At 39.7% G+C, this 17,694-nt stretch overlaps 2 protein-coding genes across 2 annotated transcripts; one reads left to right on the top strand and one right to left on the bottom strand.

Annotated features, from left to right (window-relative positions):
- Positions 1–1,287: 1,287 nt before the first annotated feature.
- LOC124073571 (myosin heavy chain, fast skeletal muscle-like) lies at positions 1,288–11,881 on the top strand. The gene is made up of 39 exons (XM_046415874.1): positions 1,288–1,567; positions 1,827–1,970; positions 2,057–2,213; positions 2,302–2,329; positions 2,415–2,526; positions 2,611–2,757; positions 2,789–2,852; positions 2,962–3,060; positions 3,142–3,245; positions 3,344–3,482; positions 3,667–3,785; positions 3,885–4,034; positions 4,118–4,288; positions 4,368–4,674; positions 4,813–4,883; positions 4,972–5,059; positions 5,148–5,265; positions 5,369–5,492; positions 5,575–5,711; positions 5,806–6,061; positions 6,155–6,397; positions 6,517–6,693; positions 6,786–6,931; positions 7,022–7,112; positions 7,226–7,615; positions 7,731–7,857; positions 8,222–8,340; positions 8,762–8,958; positions 9,049–9,232; positions 9,310–9,475; positions 9,576–9,700; positions 9,840–10,148; positions 10,245–10,448; positions 10,540–10,665; positions 10,785–10,955; positions 11,077–11,181; positions 11,259–11,354; positions 11,451–11,582; positions 11,789–11,881. The coding sequence occupies exons 1-39, from the start codon at positions 1,364–1,366 to the stop codon at positions 11,807–11,809; spliced, it is 5,868 nt and encodes a 1,955-aa protein (XP_046271830.1). The 5' UTR covers positions 1,288–1,363; the 3' UTR covers positions 11,810–11,881.
- Positions 11,882–12,106: 225 nt separating this feature from the next.
- LOC124072945 lies at positions 12,107–14,504 on the bottom strand. The gene is made up of 4 exons (XM_046414748.1): positions 14,358–14,504; positions 13,336–13,494; positions 13,180–13,218; positions 12,107–13,091 (listed from the first exon to the last, which is right to left on the bottom strand). The coding sequence occupies exons 3-4, from the start codon at positions 13,216–13,218 to the stop codon at positions 12,672–12,674; spliced, it is 459 nt and encodes a 152-aa protein (XP_046270704.1). The 5' UTR covers positions 13,336–13,494; positions 14,358–14,504; the 3' UTR covers positions 12,107–12,671.
- Positions 14,505–17,694: the final 3,190 nt, after the last annotated feature.

The following is a 17,694-nucleotide window of genomic DNA, read 5'->3' as shown; positions in this document are numbered from 1 at the left end:
TGAGCAAATGTTCTACAAATGATTAGTGCGACGTTTGATTACATATACTTGTTGAATATATATATATACATATCTATTTATAGATAAATAGATAGATAGATATATCTATAGATAGATAGATAGATAGATAGATAGATAGATAGATAGATAGATAGATATATAGATAGATAGATAGATAGATAGATAGATAGATAGATAGATAGATAGAACACTATATAATACTATACAATATATAACTATATAATATATACAATATATGCTATATAATATTTTTATATCTGTGACCTTGAATGCTATGGCTCTGATTCTATTTTATGGAACAGTTGACCCTGTTTTTACTGGCCTACAAATGTGTGACATGTGTGAATACCCTGCAACTGTACACCAGTGACATTTAGGTGCTTCTCCAAAACTGAAGAGAAAATCTCCTCAAACTTAATAATGATAATAATAATAATAATAATAATAATAATACATTCTTACAATAATCATGACTGTAATGATGAAAGATTGACTTATTTACCGTTGAAATATCATTATCAACCTCTGCAATATTTAAATATTTGAATTAGTAGTGTAATTTAAAAAGCAGTGTTACTTATCAGTATTAAATATTAACCAGTATGATATAACATTCTGTTGTAGCTTAAATTTACAACAATAACATCTATCCTGCTCTGAAAAAGTCACAGGTTATTTTGACTAAGCACTGATTTTAGACAACTTTTTAACTGTTTTACTAACTCTGTGCTTTTTGATGATTCAGTTTGAGCACAGGGAAAATATGTACTGCAACAAATGTGGGTACATGGTAGTATCAATCATTGTGAATGTCAATGTCACAGGATAAAGGGCACAATGACAAGAATGCATGACCAAACTGAGCAGGGCACACCTACTGAAGAGACAGTCCTCACTCTATAAAAGAGGCTGCTCAGGACTCAGTTGATAACTGGTAGGCCTCCAGCTCAGGTAAGTATATCAACTATAATTGATTGGTGCTGTACTGATCAGTTATGTATTTGCAACGGTACTTATGCATCATTTAATGACTTGATTTTTAGAATTTATTTATCTTGACTGGGCCTGCTGGGTCTGTTATACCAGTGTTATGAACATATTGTAGATGAATTATTTAAGTGCTCATTCTAGACTATCCATTATCAGGATCAAAAGGACAGACCTGACTGAATTACATCATCTTTTGGGACCTGAGGAGGTAAATTATAACTTATTTCAAGTGATATGCACAATTTCCAAACAGACCTCACCTGACAACTGCAAGTTAACATTTATTAAAACAAATACTACAGAAATTTGTCAGTCATGATTTCTCTTATTTTCAGTCACTTAAGGCACCACCATGAGCACAGATGCGGAGATGGAGGCCTATGGCCCTTCGGCCATTTACCTCCGGAAGCCTGAGAAGGAGAGGATTGAGGCTCAGAACACTCCATTTGATGCCAAAACGGCAGTCTTTGTGGTTGATCCTGATGACATGTATGTCAAGGGTAAACTCATCAAGAGAGAAGGTGGCAAAGCCACAGTTGATACAGTGACAGGAAAGGTAAGCATAATAATGCCTAAAATTAAACTCAAATTACCTTACAAAGCACATACTGATCTCAGCTCTCGAAATATTTTAAATATATATATATATATATATATATATATATATATATATATATATATATATATATATATATATATATATATATATATATATATATATAACTTCACAGACTCTGCAAATGAAAATAATTTTCAATATGAGAGTATATGATATCTCAATAAAAATAAATTTCTTTATTGTATATTGTATTTAGACCGTCACTGTGAAAGAAGATGACGTCCTTTCCCAGAACCCTCCAAAATATGATAAAATTGAAGACATGGCCATGATGACCCATCTCAATGAGCCTGCTGTGCTATATAACCTCAAAGATCGTTTTGCATCATGGATGATCTATGTAAGCTCTGATAATATAGTGTGCTTATACTGTGTCCGTGAAGCCTGTACATGAGTGTGATAATGCTCCTCTCTTTTGTGCTACAGACCTACTCTGGCCTCTTCTGCGTCGTTGTGAACCCCTACAAGTGGCTTCCTGTGTACGATGCTCAGGTTGTTGTGGCATACAGAGGCAAGAAGAGGATTGAGGCTCCACCCCACATCTTCTCCATCTCTGATAATGCCTATCAGTTCATGCTCACTGGTAAGATCCACCAACAAATTAGAGTGGATGGGACAAAGAAGAATCTCACCTCACAGGTTTAACTTGTATGTGTATGCGCATGTTTCAGATCGTGAGAACCAGTCTGTCCTCATCACGTGAGTTTTAGGCAACTTTGAAGACTCTTTAGGAATATCATGGCTATTTTGCTAAGTAAGTAAAAGTTATCCTTTAATTCCCCAGTGGAGAATCCGGTGCAGGAAAGACTGTCAACACTAAGCGTGTCATCCAGTACTTTGCAACAATTGCAGTGGCTTCAGGCAAGAAAACAGAGCAGACAGCTGGCAAAATACAGGTAAATCTGGTTGTGCACTGAAAATCTTTGCACAGTTGATTGTGGTTAAATATTTTTATACAGCCTCATTATGTCTTGATGTAGGGTTCGCTGGAAGATCAAATCATTGCAGCCAACCCTCTACTGGAGGCCTATGGTAATGCTAAGACTGTGAGAAATGACAACTCCTCGCGTTTTGTAAGTATTCATATTACAGAAGTTAACATAACATTCTGGATGCTGTTATTTAGAGTGAAACTGATATTTTCTGCTAAACGTTTAGGGTAAATTCATCAGAATTCACTTTGGCTCTACTGGCAAACTGGCTTCAGCTGATATTGAAACATGTAAGCTCTAGTTATTTTCTTTTTGTGGCTGACAACATTGGCAGCAGTAGAAGTATACGAATATGGTGCCTTTCGTTGTTTGATGCATGTTAATCATTGATTCTCACAGATCTGCTCGAGAAGTCCCGTGTCACCTTCCAGTTGTCTGCTGAGAGGAGCTACCATATCTTCTATCAGTTGATGACTGGCCACAAGCCTGAGCTGCTGGGTAGGTTATGACACAATAAACAAATAGTAAGAGAAAAATAAGAATATGTGCCCATTATCTATTTCCTCTACTTTCTTCCAGAGGCCCTTCTAATCACCACCAACCCCTATGACTATCCAATGATCAGTCAGGGTGAAATCACTGTCAAAAGCATCAATGACGTGGAGGAGTTCATTGCGACAGATGTAAGTTGACAGTAATCTGTAAGAAAAGAGTAGATGAACAGTACATAAACAATGGAATAATTGATTTTCTAAAAGGATTTGCTTTGCACAAATTGCAGACTGCTATTGACATCTTGGGCTTCAGTGCTGAGGAGAAAGTTGGAATATACAAGCTGACTGGAGCTGTGATGCATCATGGCAACATGAAGTTCAAGCAGAAGCAGCGTGAGGAGCAGGCTGAACCTGATGGCACTGAGGGTAGGGGATGACAAATGAACTGCCACTAAGCAAGCATTCTACATGCAATATGATGTACACTTTAAGCAGTGTTCTCAGTGGTAATTTTAGAAATGTTGCAGTACTTATTTCATAGTGTAAAATCACTTTAAAAAATCCTGTGCACTTCTTTGCATAAAGGAAATATTTTTTTTCTTTCAATCAGTGGCTGATAAAATCGCCTACCTCATGGGTCTGAACTCAGCTGATATGCTCAAAGCTCTGTGCTACCCAAGAGTCAAGGTCGGAAATGAGATGGTGACCAAAGGTCAGACCGTGACACAGGTAATAAAATGAAAATTTGATGTTTGAAAAAATTTGAGAGATGTTTGGATTTTGATCTTAAAATATTAGAAATTCCTACACTAAAATCCTTATTTCTAGGTCAACAATGCTGTCAGTGCTCTGTGCAAGTCCGTCTATGAGAAAATGTTCTTGTGGATGGTCATCCGTATCAATGAGATGCTGGACACAAAGCAGCCAAGACAGTTCTTCATTGGAGTGTTGGATATCGCTGGATTTGAGATCTTTGATGTGAGTAATTTGTAGAAAATCTCAGTCCCATCACATGTCCTCAGTGTTTTTCCATGGAAATGATTATATTATCAAATTTACAGTTCAACAGCTTGGAGCAACTCTGCATCAACTTCACCAATGAGAAACTGCAACAGTTCTTCAACCACCACATGTTTGTCTTGGAGCAAGAGGAGTATAAGAAAGAGGGCATTGAATGGGAGTTCATTGACTTTGGTATGGATTTGGCTGCCTGCATTGAGCTTATTGAGAAGGTAAGACAAGTCTGTCGGATAGAACTCAATTCCTGTTGTCTCTCTACCATATTTTAAAAATGTCAAAATTTCCCTTCAGCCAATGGGCATCTTCTCCATCCTTGAAGAGGAGTGCATGTTCCCCAAGGCTACAGACACTTCTTTCAAGAACAAGCTGCATGATCAGCATCTTGGCAAGACAAAGGCCTTTGAGAAGCCAAAGCCTGGAAAGGGCAAGGCTGAGGCACACTTCTCCCTGGTGCACTACGCTGGTACAGTGGACTACAATATCACTGGCTGGCTGGACAAGAACAAGGACCCCCTGAACGACTCAGTTGTTCAGCTCTACCAGAAGTCTTCAAACAAACTGTTGGCAATGCTGTATGCATCTCATGCTTCAGCTGAAGGTAAAAAACAAGACCTCTAAGTATAGTGCAATTTCTGCTTGGAAATTCAGTTTTTCATTTAATGCATGTTGTTGAAAAAACTGTACAATGAATGAAGAGTTAATCATTTACTGACACCATTGTGAAAAACAGATGCAGCTGGTGGTGGCAAGAAGGGTGGTGGAAAGAAGAAGGGTGGTTCTTTCCAGACTGTGTCTGCTCTTTTCAGGGTATGGTTAACTCAAGATCCAGTATAAGCTTGCTAGTTCATGTTTTTAAGTTGAGTTTTCTCTAAATTTATAATATTTCACCTCCCAGGAGAACTTGGGCAAGCTGATGACCAACTTGAGGAGCACTCATCCACATTTTGTCCGCTGCCTGATTCCCAATGAAACAAAGACCCCAGGTTTGATGTTTTTGTGTTGTTAAGACACACTGGCCAAAATAAATTCTAGAAGTGCTTATTACACTGACTTATGTTGTACCCGGTCTAGGTCTTATGGAGAACCACTTGGTCATCCACCAGCTGAGGTGCAATGGTGTGCTAGAGGGCATCAGAATCTGCAGAAAGGGCTTCCCCAGCAGAATCCTCTATGGTGACTTCAAGCAGAGGTGACTTGTCAGCAGTTCAAGTTGATTTCAGCCGCAGTTATTATGGTGAAAGCATGACGAAAATGGGCGATAAATATAAGTAAGAATGTATTTTTCACTCTAGATACAAAGTATTGAATGCCAGTGTCATCCCTGAGGGACAGTTTATTGACAACAAGAAAGCTTCAGAGAAGCTGCTGGGCTCCATTGATGTGGACCACACTCAGTACAAGTTTGGACACACAAAGGTTCATTCTCATAGAATGATTCTTTTATAGTTTTCCTGATTGATGCATGTTTGCTTAAGTTCTGTTTTCTGAAACTGCATAGGTGTTCTTCAAAGCTGGTCTGCTGGGTCTCCTGGAGGAAATGAGAGATGAAAAACTGGCTGCGCTGGTGACCATGACTCAGGCTCTCTGCAGAGGCTTTCTCATGAGGAAGGAATTTGTTAAGATGATGGAGAGGAGGTAGGATTATTACAGACTATAGTGAATGAACTGTCTCTTAAATTTCTGTGTGATGTTAAACAAAAGTAAAATTTTTACACTGTCATTTTATTAGAGATGCAATCTTCACCATCCAGTACAACATCCGTTCATTCATGAATGTGAAGAACTGGCCATGGATGCATCTGTACTTCAAGATCAAGCCTCTTCTGAAGAGTGCTGAGACTGAGAAGGAGCTGCAGCAGATGAAAGAGAACTATGGCAAGATGCAATCAGACCTGGCTGCTGCCTTGGCCAAGAAGAAGGAACTGGAGGAGAAGATGGTTTCCCTGCTACAGGAAAAGAATGACCTCCAGCTGCAAGTGGCTGCAGTGAGTAGAAAAAGCAAATGTTTTAGCGGTCACGATTTATTTACTGAAATATGTTTCAGTCAAAATAACACTGGGTGCATGTTTAAACTCTAGGAAGGTGAAAATCTTGCTGATGCTGAGGAAAGGTGTGAGGGGCTCATCAAAAGCAAGATCCAACTGGAGGCTAAACTCAAAGAGACGACTGAGAGACTGGAGGATGAAGAGGAAATCAATGCTGAGCTGACTGCCAAGAAGAGGAAACTGGAGGATGAATGCTCTGAGCTCAAGAAAGACATTGATGACTTAGAGCTCACCTTGGCTAAAGTGGAGAAGGAGAAACATGCCACAGAAAACAAGGTTCACATAATTTATAAGAACATACACACTGATACAAAATTATGAAATTATCCTGCAGAAGATTCAACTATGGGTGGAAATGACGTTATATTAAAAATGAACATTTCACATCATTTTAGGTGAAAAACCTGACAGAGGAGATGGCATCTCAAGATGAGGCCATTGCCAAGTTAACAAAGGAGAAGAAAGCCCTTCAAGAGGCCCACCAGCAAACACTTGATGATCTCCAGGCAGAGGAGGACAAAGTCAACACTCTGACCAAGGCCAAGACAAAGCTGGAACAGCAAGTGGATGATGTAAGAAAATAATTGTTTTCTAAGTTAGTAGCAGTAGTATAAAACAGTCTTTGCATTCATGTTCCGTTGTACAAAACGTTTTATTTAAACAGCTTGAGGGGTCACTGGAACAAGAAAAGAAGCTCCGCATGGACCTTGAGAGAGCCAAGAGGAAGCTTGAGGGAGATCTGAAACTGGCCCAGGAATCCATAATGGATCTGGAGAATGACAAACAGCAATCAGAGGAAAAACTCAAGAAGTAAGTGAAAAAAAGTCATGAATGAAATTCCTGCTTTGATGACTCAGAAAACACGAAACTTAAATATTCCTTTTTGTTTAACACATAAAGGAAAGACTTTGAGACTAGCCAGCTCCTCAGCAAGATTGAGGATGAACAGTCTCTTGGTGCTCAGCTTCAGAAAAAGATCAAGGAGCTCCAGGTAACTTATTCAACATACCGTACATACAGTATCAGATGCAGGCAAAACAGGCTCCATAAATGAAAAACAACAAATTATGCTGAAATTTATAAACCTTGTTTAATCAAATCTAGGCTCGTATTGAGGAGCTGGAAGAGGAGATTGAGGCTGAGAGGGCTGCCCGGGCTAAAGTCGAGAAGCAGAGGGCTGACCTCTCCAGGGAGCTTGAGGAGATCAGTGAGAGGCTGGAGGAAGCTGGTGGAGCAACAGCTGCTCAGATCGAGATGAACAAGAAGCGTGAAGCTGAGTTCCAGAAGCTGCGTCGTGATCTTGAAGAGTCAACCCTGCAGCATGAAGCTACTGCAGCGGCTCTCCGCAAGAAGCAGGCTGACAGTGTTGCAGAGCTGGGAGAGCAGATCGACAACCTCCAGCGTGTCAAGCAGAAGCTGGAGAAGGAGAAGAGCGAGTACAAGATGGAGATTGATGACCTCTCCAGCAACATGGAGGCTGTTGCAAAGTCTAAGGTATGGCCTTTTTTCTAGGATAAGAAAAGTTACATTCATCTCACAATTACAGAGGATAAGTACTGTCCAGCAAGTTCCACCTTCATTGCATTTGTCACTTACATACCAATTACAGGGCAATCTGGAGAAAATGTGCAGAACTCTTGAAGACCAATTAAATGAACTCAAGTCCAAAAATGATGAGAATGTTCGCCAGCTAAATGACCTGAGTGCACAGAGGGCAAGATTGCAAACGGAGAATGGTGTGTATACAAAGCATGTGAAACATGTAATGCAATATTCATTTGTGCCTCTTTAAGTTGAGGAAAAATTTATTCCAGTGATCAAAACTGGCGATTGGTTTGAGTGTTTTAATGAATACACTGTTATTTGTATTGGTACAGTAATTATTTCAATAATTAATGTTTGGATGATATAATGAAATAGCTGTTTTTGTTTAACCTGTTTAAAGAAACATGACACTTCCAAATGCAGAATTTTTCTCTTACGTGTGTATTGTGCTATCATTTGAAAACATTTGTTTACTTTTTAATGTGAAGTACATTGGGTAATACTTACGGTTTGAAAGAAGCCATCCAAAACTTATTCTTACTCGTATTTGTTCAGGTGAGTCTGCTCGCCAGCTTGAGGAGAAGGAAGCTCTTGTTTCCCAACTGACAAGAGGCAAACAGGCTTATACTCAGCAGATTGAGGAACTTAAAAGACACATTGAGGAGGAAGTGAAGGTACAAGATCTTGTATTTGCATTGTCCACTTTATAATACACTATGTGCTTCTCCTGTTTGTTCTATCAAGTATGATATATCCAGTGATAAGTGAGTCAGGCAAAATGGGTTTGAGTTTAAAAAAGCCAGGATGAAAAAGAATGATGTAAGATCTATAATGCAGATGGGCTTGCAGGATAAATGAAAACACATCACTTACTTATTGTAAACCAAATTAGATGAGTAGCTATGGTCTGATTAAAAACACAAAGCTATAAATTTCAAGTTCTGGTTCTGAATTAAGACAACAAAATGAATTTGTATTTCATAATTTCCACTGGAAAACTATTTTTTTTTATAAAAGATTTTGTGTGTGTACTACAGTATATTGACAGAATTCATTAAGACTAAGACTAGTAAGAGTCTTATGATGAATTTATAGGCCAAGAACGCCCTGGCCCATGCTGTTCAGTCATCTCGCCATGACTGTGATCTGCTCAGAGAGCAGTTTGAGGAGGAGCAGGAGGCCAAGGCTGAGCTGCAGCGAGGAATGTCCAAGGCCAACAGTGAGGTGGCTCAGTGGAGAACCAAATATGAGACTGATGCTATTCAGCGTACTGAGGAGCTGGAGGAGGCAAAGTACATAAAACCTTCTATTTATTTCCAGATATTTCTATTTTTGCAATCATTTTGTTCAGATAAGCACAAGCAAATTCTTCTTTATAACAGGAAAAAGCTTGCCCAGCGTCTGCAGGAGGCTGAGGAATCCATTGAGGCCGTGAACTCCAAGTGTGCCTCCTTGGAGAAGACCAAGCAGAGGCTGCAGGGTGAGGTGGAGGACCTCATGATTGATGTGGAGAGAGCTAATGCTCTGGCTGCCAACCTTGACAAGAAGCAGAGGAACTTCGATAAGGTACATAAATGTTACAAAGAAAACAAAAACAGAATTATTCAAATAAAATCATTTTTTACCCATCAATATTTTTACAGGTCCTTGCAGAATGGAAACAGAAGTATGAGGAAGGCCAGGCAGAGCTGGAGGGTGCTCAAAAAGAGGCTCGCTCTCTCAGCACTGAACTGTTCAAGATGAAGAACTCTTATGAGGAGGCTCTGGATCAGTTGGAGACCATGAAGAGAGAGAACAAGAACCTGCAGCGTATGTTGGCTTTTATGCTAATACCGGGGAAATAATACTGATGATGGCCACTTAAAAGCCTAATTTGTTTTGTTTTGTATTTATTATGTATTTCCTGTAGAGGAGATCTCAGACCTTACTGAACAAATTGGTGAGACTGGAAAAAGTATCCATGAACTGGAGAAAGCCAAGAAGGCAGTAGAAAGTGAGAAGGCTGAGATTCAAACTGCCCTGGAGGAAGCAGAGGTGTTCTATTTTATATTTCATTTTACAGTTAATTTAATGACACTATATGCCATGAGATCTTTAATTTCAAATATATTTTGTTGTAATGACAGAACAGTCATTTTGTTTCTTAGCTATACTTAGCTGACTTTTCTCACAGGGTACACTGGAGCATGAGGAGTCCAAGATTCTCCGTGTTCAGCTTGAGCTCAACCAAGTCAAAAGTGAGGTTGACAGGAAGCTGGCAGAAAAGGATGAGGAGATGGAGCAGATCAAGAGGAACAGCCAGAGGGTGACTGAATCCATGCAGAGCAGTCTTGATGCTGAGGTCAGGAGCAGGAATGATGCCCTGAGGGTGAAGAAGAAGATGGAGGGAGACCTGAATGAGATGGAGATTCAGCTGAGCCATGCCAACAGGCAGGCTGCCGAGGCCCAGAAACAACTGAGGAACGTACAGGGACAACTCAAGGTAAAGTATATATCATGACATACAAAATTTTGAAAACAAATAAATAAAATGGTGGAGAAATTCACTTATTTTGTTTTTTTCTTTTTCTGCTATCAGGATGCCCAGCTCCACCTTGATGATGCCATCAGAGGACAGGAAGACATGAAGGAGCAGGTTGCCATGGTGGAGCGCAGAAATGGCCTGATGCTGGCTGAGATTGAGGAGCTGAGAGCCGCTCTGGAACAGACAGAGAGAGGACGCAAAGTGGCTGAGCAGGAGCTGGTTGATGCTAGTGAGCGTGTCGGACTGCTTCACTCTCAGGTTTGTTTTCACTGATTAAAAAGAACTGTGTCCTATCAAAGGTGCAAGACATTTACACATAAAACATTGTCTTGTCTTGGTCTTTATTTAGAACACCAGTCTTCTGAACACCAAGAAGAAGCTGGAAGCTGACCTTGTCCAGGTTCAGGGTGAAGTGGACGATGCTGTTCAGGAAGCAAGAAATGCTGAAGAGAAAGCCAAAAAGGCTATCACTGATGTGAGTCTTATGTTTTATGTTTAATGCTACTTCAACAAATACGTGATCCAGTTCTTGCTTGACAATTAATGTCTGGCGGGACAAAGACAATCCTAATTTCAAACTTCCCCTCATGTCAGGCTGCCATGATGGCTGAAGAACTGAAGAAGGAGCAGGACACCAGTGCTCACCTGGAGAGGATGAAGAAGAACCTGGAGGTCACTGTCAAGGACCTGCAGCACCGTCTGGATGAGGCTGAGAACCTCGCCATGAAGGGTGGCAAGAAGCAGCTCCAGAAACTGGAATCCAGAGTATGAACCAACATATGACATAATATTTGAGCTTATTAAGTTTAAAATAGACTTTCCATGAGTCGACTAAAGCCAGCCTGTCACTAAAAGTTTTGATGAATTATTTACCATCATTTTAAAGGTGCGTGAGCTGGAGGCTGAAGTTGAGGCTGAGCAGAGACGTGGAGCTGATGCTGTTAAAGGAGTCCGCAAATATGAGAGGAGAGTGAAGGAGCTGACATACCAGGTTAATCAATTTCACCAAAAGAAAAAAACACTTTAACGTCTTTGTCCTCATTCACTTACAATCCTTTATTTTCGTAGACTGAGGAGGACAAGAAGAATGTGAACAGACTTCAGGATCTGGTGGACAAGCTGCAGCTCAAAGTGAAAGCTTACAAGAGACAGGCTGAAGAGGCTGTAAGTCAACTACACTGATGTGACTTCTCAGGCAGTTTAATTAATAATGATATCACTATTATCAACTAAATTAAAATAACTCCAATCCCTTCACAGGAGGAGCAGGCCAACACTCACATGTCCAGGCTCAGGAAGGTTCAGCATGAGCTGGAGGAAGCTCAGGAGCGTGCTGACATTGCTGAGTCCCAGGTCAACAAGCTGAGGGCCAAGAGCCGTGATGCTGGAAAGGTAAATTTTTCATGCTCTCTGACGGTGTCATGAATCTACCACATGCACATACTGTACTTGACCTATATCACCATGGGTTTTACATTCTAATTTCACATGCTTATATGTAATAACTATATTCCAAGAAATGCATTGCTTTTTGTACTGTACATAGCGAATGTTTCTGCAAACACTGCCTACAATCTCTCAATCTCTCTTTCCTTCAGGGAGGTGACTCTGCTGAGTGAAACACAAGATCCAGCTGAGGCATTTTAACTGAGTTCATACAATATGAGCCCATGAAAAATATCTTCTGTAAAATCTTCAATAAATGTTAAACATTACTCAAGCTTTCTGTCCTCTTACTTCTTGCTTGTCAAGTTGTCATATTCTTTGATAACCAAGTGAGCTTAAAGAGTTCAATGAAACAGTATTAGAATATTGTGTGTCAGCAATGACGACAAAACTGACAAATTATTGCTCCTATTATTGCTGCAGTTTCACTCAAGATCAAATGATATACCTCCTTTTCATTGTGTATGCTCAGTATTTATGTGTTTTAATAGCTTTTTAATTGTGTAAAGCAGGCCCATTTGTCTATTATGTCATTCAGGTGTCAATCAAGAGCAAACGTGAGTTGACAGTAAGGTTTAATTTAGGTATTGCAGTTTGTATTGTTACACATTTTTTGGTCATAGTTTCACAGTGCCAGAGAACTGGGATTATTTCCAATCTACCTACAATTTCTCGCTTTGGATGAGCAGCTGAAGCAGTATTCTATTTAACTGTATACATTGCATCTGCATTTGAAAAAACAAAGCAAATAGTTCATATCATCAAAACTAAATATACAGTGTATATGTGTTGTATTTATGGAACATTTAACTAACAAAGAAGACGAAAAAAGCCTCAACAAATAACCAACCCAGTCCTGCAAATAAAAACAGAATGAAATTGAGTTCTACTCAAGTAAACTCCTAATAAGGGATATATAGGAACTACAAATACAGTCTCATAAACATTGTTCAATCATTTCCCAAGCCAATTAGTGACACCTCAGTATTATTTTTCTCAGTAGATAACTGACAATGTAACATACCTGACTATTGTTTACTTGTCACCATCTTTCTTATCTTTCTTTCCACCCCCCTTTCCTTTTCCCTGCTCCCCTTTTCCTTTTTGTCTTCCTTGAGCCGTTCCCTTCTGCAGATGGGCCGTGTGAACCTTCTCAATCAGAGAGAAGCAGTCTTCATCTGGACTGATAGTGCGGGTCATAAGTTGCTCCTGTTCATGTTCTTCACTGGCTGCTCCTGGGTTGGGGGATGGTGGCCTTGAGTGGGCTTTTCTAGGACTTGCACGGCTTGGAGAGCAATGCCTGGACTTAGTATCTTCTTTTGGGACAAGGTTTAAGTTTAAAGACAACGGTCTGCCACGTACTGGGCTCAAAGGGATCACAAGGTTATCTCCAGGGGCTCCTAGAGTGAGGAAGACTTCTGGGAATGTACACGGTTGGTCGCCATCCTTCTGCCCCTTTGACAGATGAAAGTCAAGTAAGCGTCAATGAAGGTGCACATATTTTATTAAGACAATAACTTATTTAGCTCACAATCCAGTTTACCTGTTGTGGTATGAAGGTCATGGACACCCTCACTGTCATCTGTAAAGAAAAAACATCACTGTCATCAGCAACGTCATGAAATAATAATTTGAATTATTAAAACCTGGACTCCTGCTTACAATGAGACTACTGCTAGATTTGAGGTGAACAGTTTACCTGTCCTGGGGAATTTAGACTCTTCTGATATTCAGTCTCGGGGGTAAATGAAGCTGATTTGGGTAGGGCTCCGGGGGAGCCAGATTCTGTGTAAGTGGAACAGTCTTTCCTTGATGTTGTTGGTGTACTTTCAGCCACAGTGATGTGTGGTGGAGAAGCCTTGCAATAAATAAATAAAAAAAAAAATAAATACAAAAGGCAGCTGAATTTGTCAAGTACTCCATCACAAGCTGTTGTGGGTATAAAAGAAATCAAATATCCCCATGTGAACATACTTTTCTGCTTTACATACAATACAAACATTACAAATACGGTCAATATCTAAAATGGAGAGCCAAATTTGAATTTGGAGCCATAAAGGTGCTCCGAAATCTATTTAGCTATTTAGAGGAGGTATATGTAGTCTAAGTATGACCTCTCTTGAGCAGTTCTTTAGTTATAGTAATGTAGGCTAAAAAATGTCCCTACACACCAATGGACCTATATTGTGTCCTGCATACCTTTTACTAGAAATGGATAATATGAGTAAAATTTGAAATGTGTGATAACATTGTACAGTATTGCCATGACGATATGACTGGTGATAAACAAGTACTGAAGTTTCGATATCAGCTCTTCCCTCCTCTCTCAGTCATTGTGCTAACTAACCTCGCAGCCACCACCAAACTGACACTGATTAACTAAAGTTGATGGCTAGATGGGGCCTCATCTGGTTGGCCAAACTGGTATGAATGCATGGCTCATGTATATAGGACTCAGTCTGATAGGTCAAATACTCACAGGCTGAGTGTGAATGTGTAATATGTACAAATAAATCAATTTCTAATTCACTGCATTTCAGGTCTTTTGTGATGTATTTATTGTGCATGTTCATATCACAATGACGACGAACATGTGATTTATCGGTCAGCTCCACCACTGACTCAGTAGGAGTGTGACATTAAAATAACAAGAACTAAATTCAGCATTTGGCAATATTCTTAAGTTTGCACCAACAATAATTTAAATGTTGTGTAACTTACTGAGGTTCCAGCCTTTGTATTTCTACAGTTCTCTTTTTTGTTAGTATTCCCACTTATCCCTGGCAGGCTAGGAAGTGCAACTCGCTGATCGTCCAGCCGTCGTGCCTGACTGGAGGAAATGATTTTGAAGAATGCATCAGCATCTGCACCTGTTACAGACAGTTAAGAGTTATTTCTGGGACGTCTCAGACACAGAAAACACATACTTGACCTTGACTTGTTTCTCTGACCTGTGGGTACATTATTCAAAGCACTTCCATTGCGTGTGGGTGTGGTAGGTGTACTTCTGCTGGGTTGTAAAGAGCACCGTTGCTCTTCCATACGTCCACTTTGCGCTTGACTTATCATTTTGAAGAACTGTTCCTGCTCAGCTGGAGATGCCTCCTAATAAAGATTTAAAGAATAACAAGCAATGAGAAGTGGGAGAACTCACAAACAACTTGGGCAGCAGACAACAAAATAATCAGGAGGGCTAAATTAAACAATCACATTATTTCTTCAAAAGACTGTGGAAGGTGAGCTTCACTCCGCATGACTAATGTCATTTTACGGTCTTACATAAAAGAACTGAATTACAGGATCATAAAAGTATTAATATGAAATCTCACCTGCTGACGCTGGTCAGTTTTGGTACGATTTAAGGAGGAAGACTGTGTAGCTTTATCAGATGTGTCTGAACCTGAAGGATCTTTGCGCTGAGCAGATGGAGTACCCAGTTTCTGGCAGATCTGAGGTGCAGAACATCTTTGTTCATCCATCCTTGAGCCCTGAGGCATGAAAATAAGATTCATTATTGTCATGTTGGATGTATTGTTAGACGTATTCTATATTTACAAAAAATGTGTGAAGGCTCTGTGGAACAAAAGGACAAAATCTGTTTGTCTGTTGAACTTTTCACAATAGTCTTTACACCATGCTAGATTCAGTGCAAACCTGGACTTTGGAGACCATGTAACACAAGTAGCTTGCATCCATCTCTGCAGCAGTAGAAGTTGATGTGGTACTTCCATTCTGTATCCCTGGTAATGAAGGAAGAGACACCCGCTGGTCATCAAGACGTCTGCCCTGAGAGTTGGCCAGCAGGTTGAAGAACTTATCAGAATCTGGACCTATGAAGGTGAAAAGAGCATATTGGCTGTATGATTACATTGTAACCTGAAGGAGTACTGAAATTATCAATATAAAACATTAAATTGTAAAACAAAAAAAAAATAGGGATAAGTAAACATGTATGTACTCTAACCTTTGGCCACGGTGCTCTGACTGGGCTTGTGTGTGGGTGTGGACTGGGAACTAACATTTAAGACACATCGCTGTTCATCCATTCGTCCGCGCTGTGATTTACTCATTAAGGTTAAGAAATCTTCCTGTTCAGTTGGTGTCAGGACCTAAATGGGGCAAAAGTGTACAGTTCACATTTAAATCAACAATATAATATAATGTGTTTAAAACCACAGCAATGACTTGATCATATACCTGTTTTTGAGATGCTTTATCTTTACTATTTGGACGTTCTATGTCTGAGCTGGGGCTGAAAGAGGCTGAACGGGGAGGGCCTAAACCAGACCCAGACTTTTCCATTTGAGGTGACCTCTGGATTTGAGGTAGGGAGCACCGTTGATCATCCATTCTGGAACCCTGAAAATGCAACAGGCCGGCATTCCTCAGCATTTCGGAGGCACACTTCTTAGAGGCATATATTTTCACAGAGCATTGAATAAATTAACACTGCTAGTAAAAATGTAATTACAAGATTCTAAGTCTCAACTGACGTAGTCTTTGGGTACTTTCTTTTTTGGTACTTTTAAATCTTGTCCTTATTCTTTGAAAAAGAAAAGTATTAACCTGAACTTTAGAGACCATATAACACAAGTAGCTTGAATCTCCTTCTGCAGTGGATTTTGTATTTTCATTCTTTAATCCTGGTAATGATGGAAGAGACACTCGCTGGTCATCAAGCCGCTGGCCCTGAGTGTTGGCCAAGAGGTTGAATAACATTTCAGAATCTAGACGTGGAAAGATGAAATGTGAAAACAGGTGGAAGCGTTAAACAACTATATAGACAATGAACTTGAAAAGGAGAAATGAAACTTGTCTGAATCTGGATCTATTAGGAGGAAATGGTTATTAAGAGGCAATTGCAACACACCTCTGGAGATCTTTACAGAGACAGATGTAGGAATGCAGTTTTAATTATCACCTGAGTTTAATGCATTTGCAGCAGGCTTTCTCTCTGTGTGTTTGGGTGTGCAGGGAGCACTCTTGCTGGGATCCAAGGAACAGCGCTGGTCATCCATGCGTCCGCGCTGGCCATAGCTGATTGTATTTAATAACATCTGTTTTTCATCAGGTAGTTCTGTCTATTGGACAAACAGTGTGATAAAGATTTGGCTGAGTGAGGATAAACAACATTTAACAACTTAAGAACCCTTTAATCGTTAAGCCAACCACAGTAACACATGAGGACCGAATATACCTTTAAAGAATCGGCGAGGTCACTCTGAGAGGGAACATGTAATTTGTTGACAGGTGTCAACACAAGCTTCCTGTTTCTATCTGGAGTGCTCTCTGTCACAGAAATCTGAGGTGCAGAGCTGTGATGGTCATTAAGCCCAGGTTCCTGAGAAAACAAGTCACAATTGGAGTAGAATTCAACCATTTGCTTGTCACCTGTGCAGGTGTATGTGCCTTTATAAGTCTAGTACCTGGTAATTCAACCTCTGCAATGAACTCTGCAGGTCATCATGGTGTTGTTTCTGATTGTTGTACGAAGTATGAGAGATCTCCTCATAGCGTGGGTCTGTGGGTAGCAGGGATGAAACAATCCATAATCAATCTACCAAAACATACATACAGTACATACAGATGGTATTTTTGTGTCAGGTGTCCCAACCTTCAGTCATAGTTTTGATCTGTCCAGTTTTAACAGGACTCAACACGCAACGCTGTTCTTCCATTCGTCCACGCTGTAAATGACTCATAATGTTGAGAATCTGCTCTTGTTCTGGAGCTTCCTGAACAACCACAAGAAAAATGTGTGAATCATCAAAATTTCTAGACACAAAATAAGTTACAATAATCAATTAAGACATGAAAATCATGTTAATCATGTTTCAGATTCTCCATTAAGCGCATGTTGAGGATAAATGTAAAAAATGAAGGGAATATCAAAATGCCACCTTTACGTTATCAATTAATTATTAGAATATATTTGGGCCATGAAAAAAAAAATACAGTATCATAAAATAGTATTCTGAATAAAAATATCTAAGACAAAAATATAATATAATATAAAAATACTTAACGCTATACAATAAGAACTAAAATGTAATCAATT

Source organism: Scatophagus argus, chromosome 16, assembly GCF_020382885.2.
Source record: "Scatophagus argus isolate fScaArg1 chromosome 16, fScaArg1.pri, whole genome shotgun sequence".
Lineage (NCBI taxonomy): Eukaryota > Metazoa > Chordata > Actinopteri > Scatophagidae > Scatophagus > Scatophagus argus.
Note: the sequence above shows the minus strand (reverse complement) of the source record. Positions and strands in the feature narration are given on the sequence as shown.

Bases quoted from the DNA above. Each gene is read 5' to 3' on its own strand.
- LOC124072945 (XM_046414748.1), bottom strand. From the start codon at position 13,218: ATGACAGTGAGGGTGTCCATGACCTTCATACCACAACAG. The intron at 13,092-13,179 runs GTAAACTGGATT...CATCTGTCAAAG, and splicing joins TGACCTTCATACCACAACAG to GGGCAGAAGGATGGCGACCA.
- LOC124073571 (XM_046415874.1), top strand. From the start codon at position 1,364: ATGAGCACAGATGCGGAGATGGAGGCCTATGGCCCTTCGGCCATTTAC. The intron at 5,266-5,368 runs GTGACTTGTCAG...TTTTCACTCTAG, and splicing joins TATGGTGACTTCAAGCAGAG to ATACAAAGTATTGAATGCCA. The intron at 10,956-11,076 runs GTATGAACCAAC...ATCATTTTAAAG, and splicing joins TCCAGAAACTGGAATCCAGA to GTGCGTGAGCTGGAGGCTGA.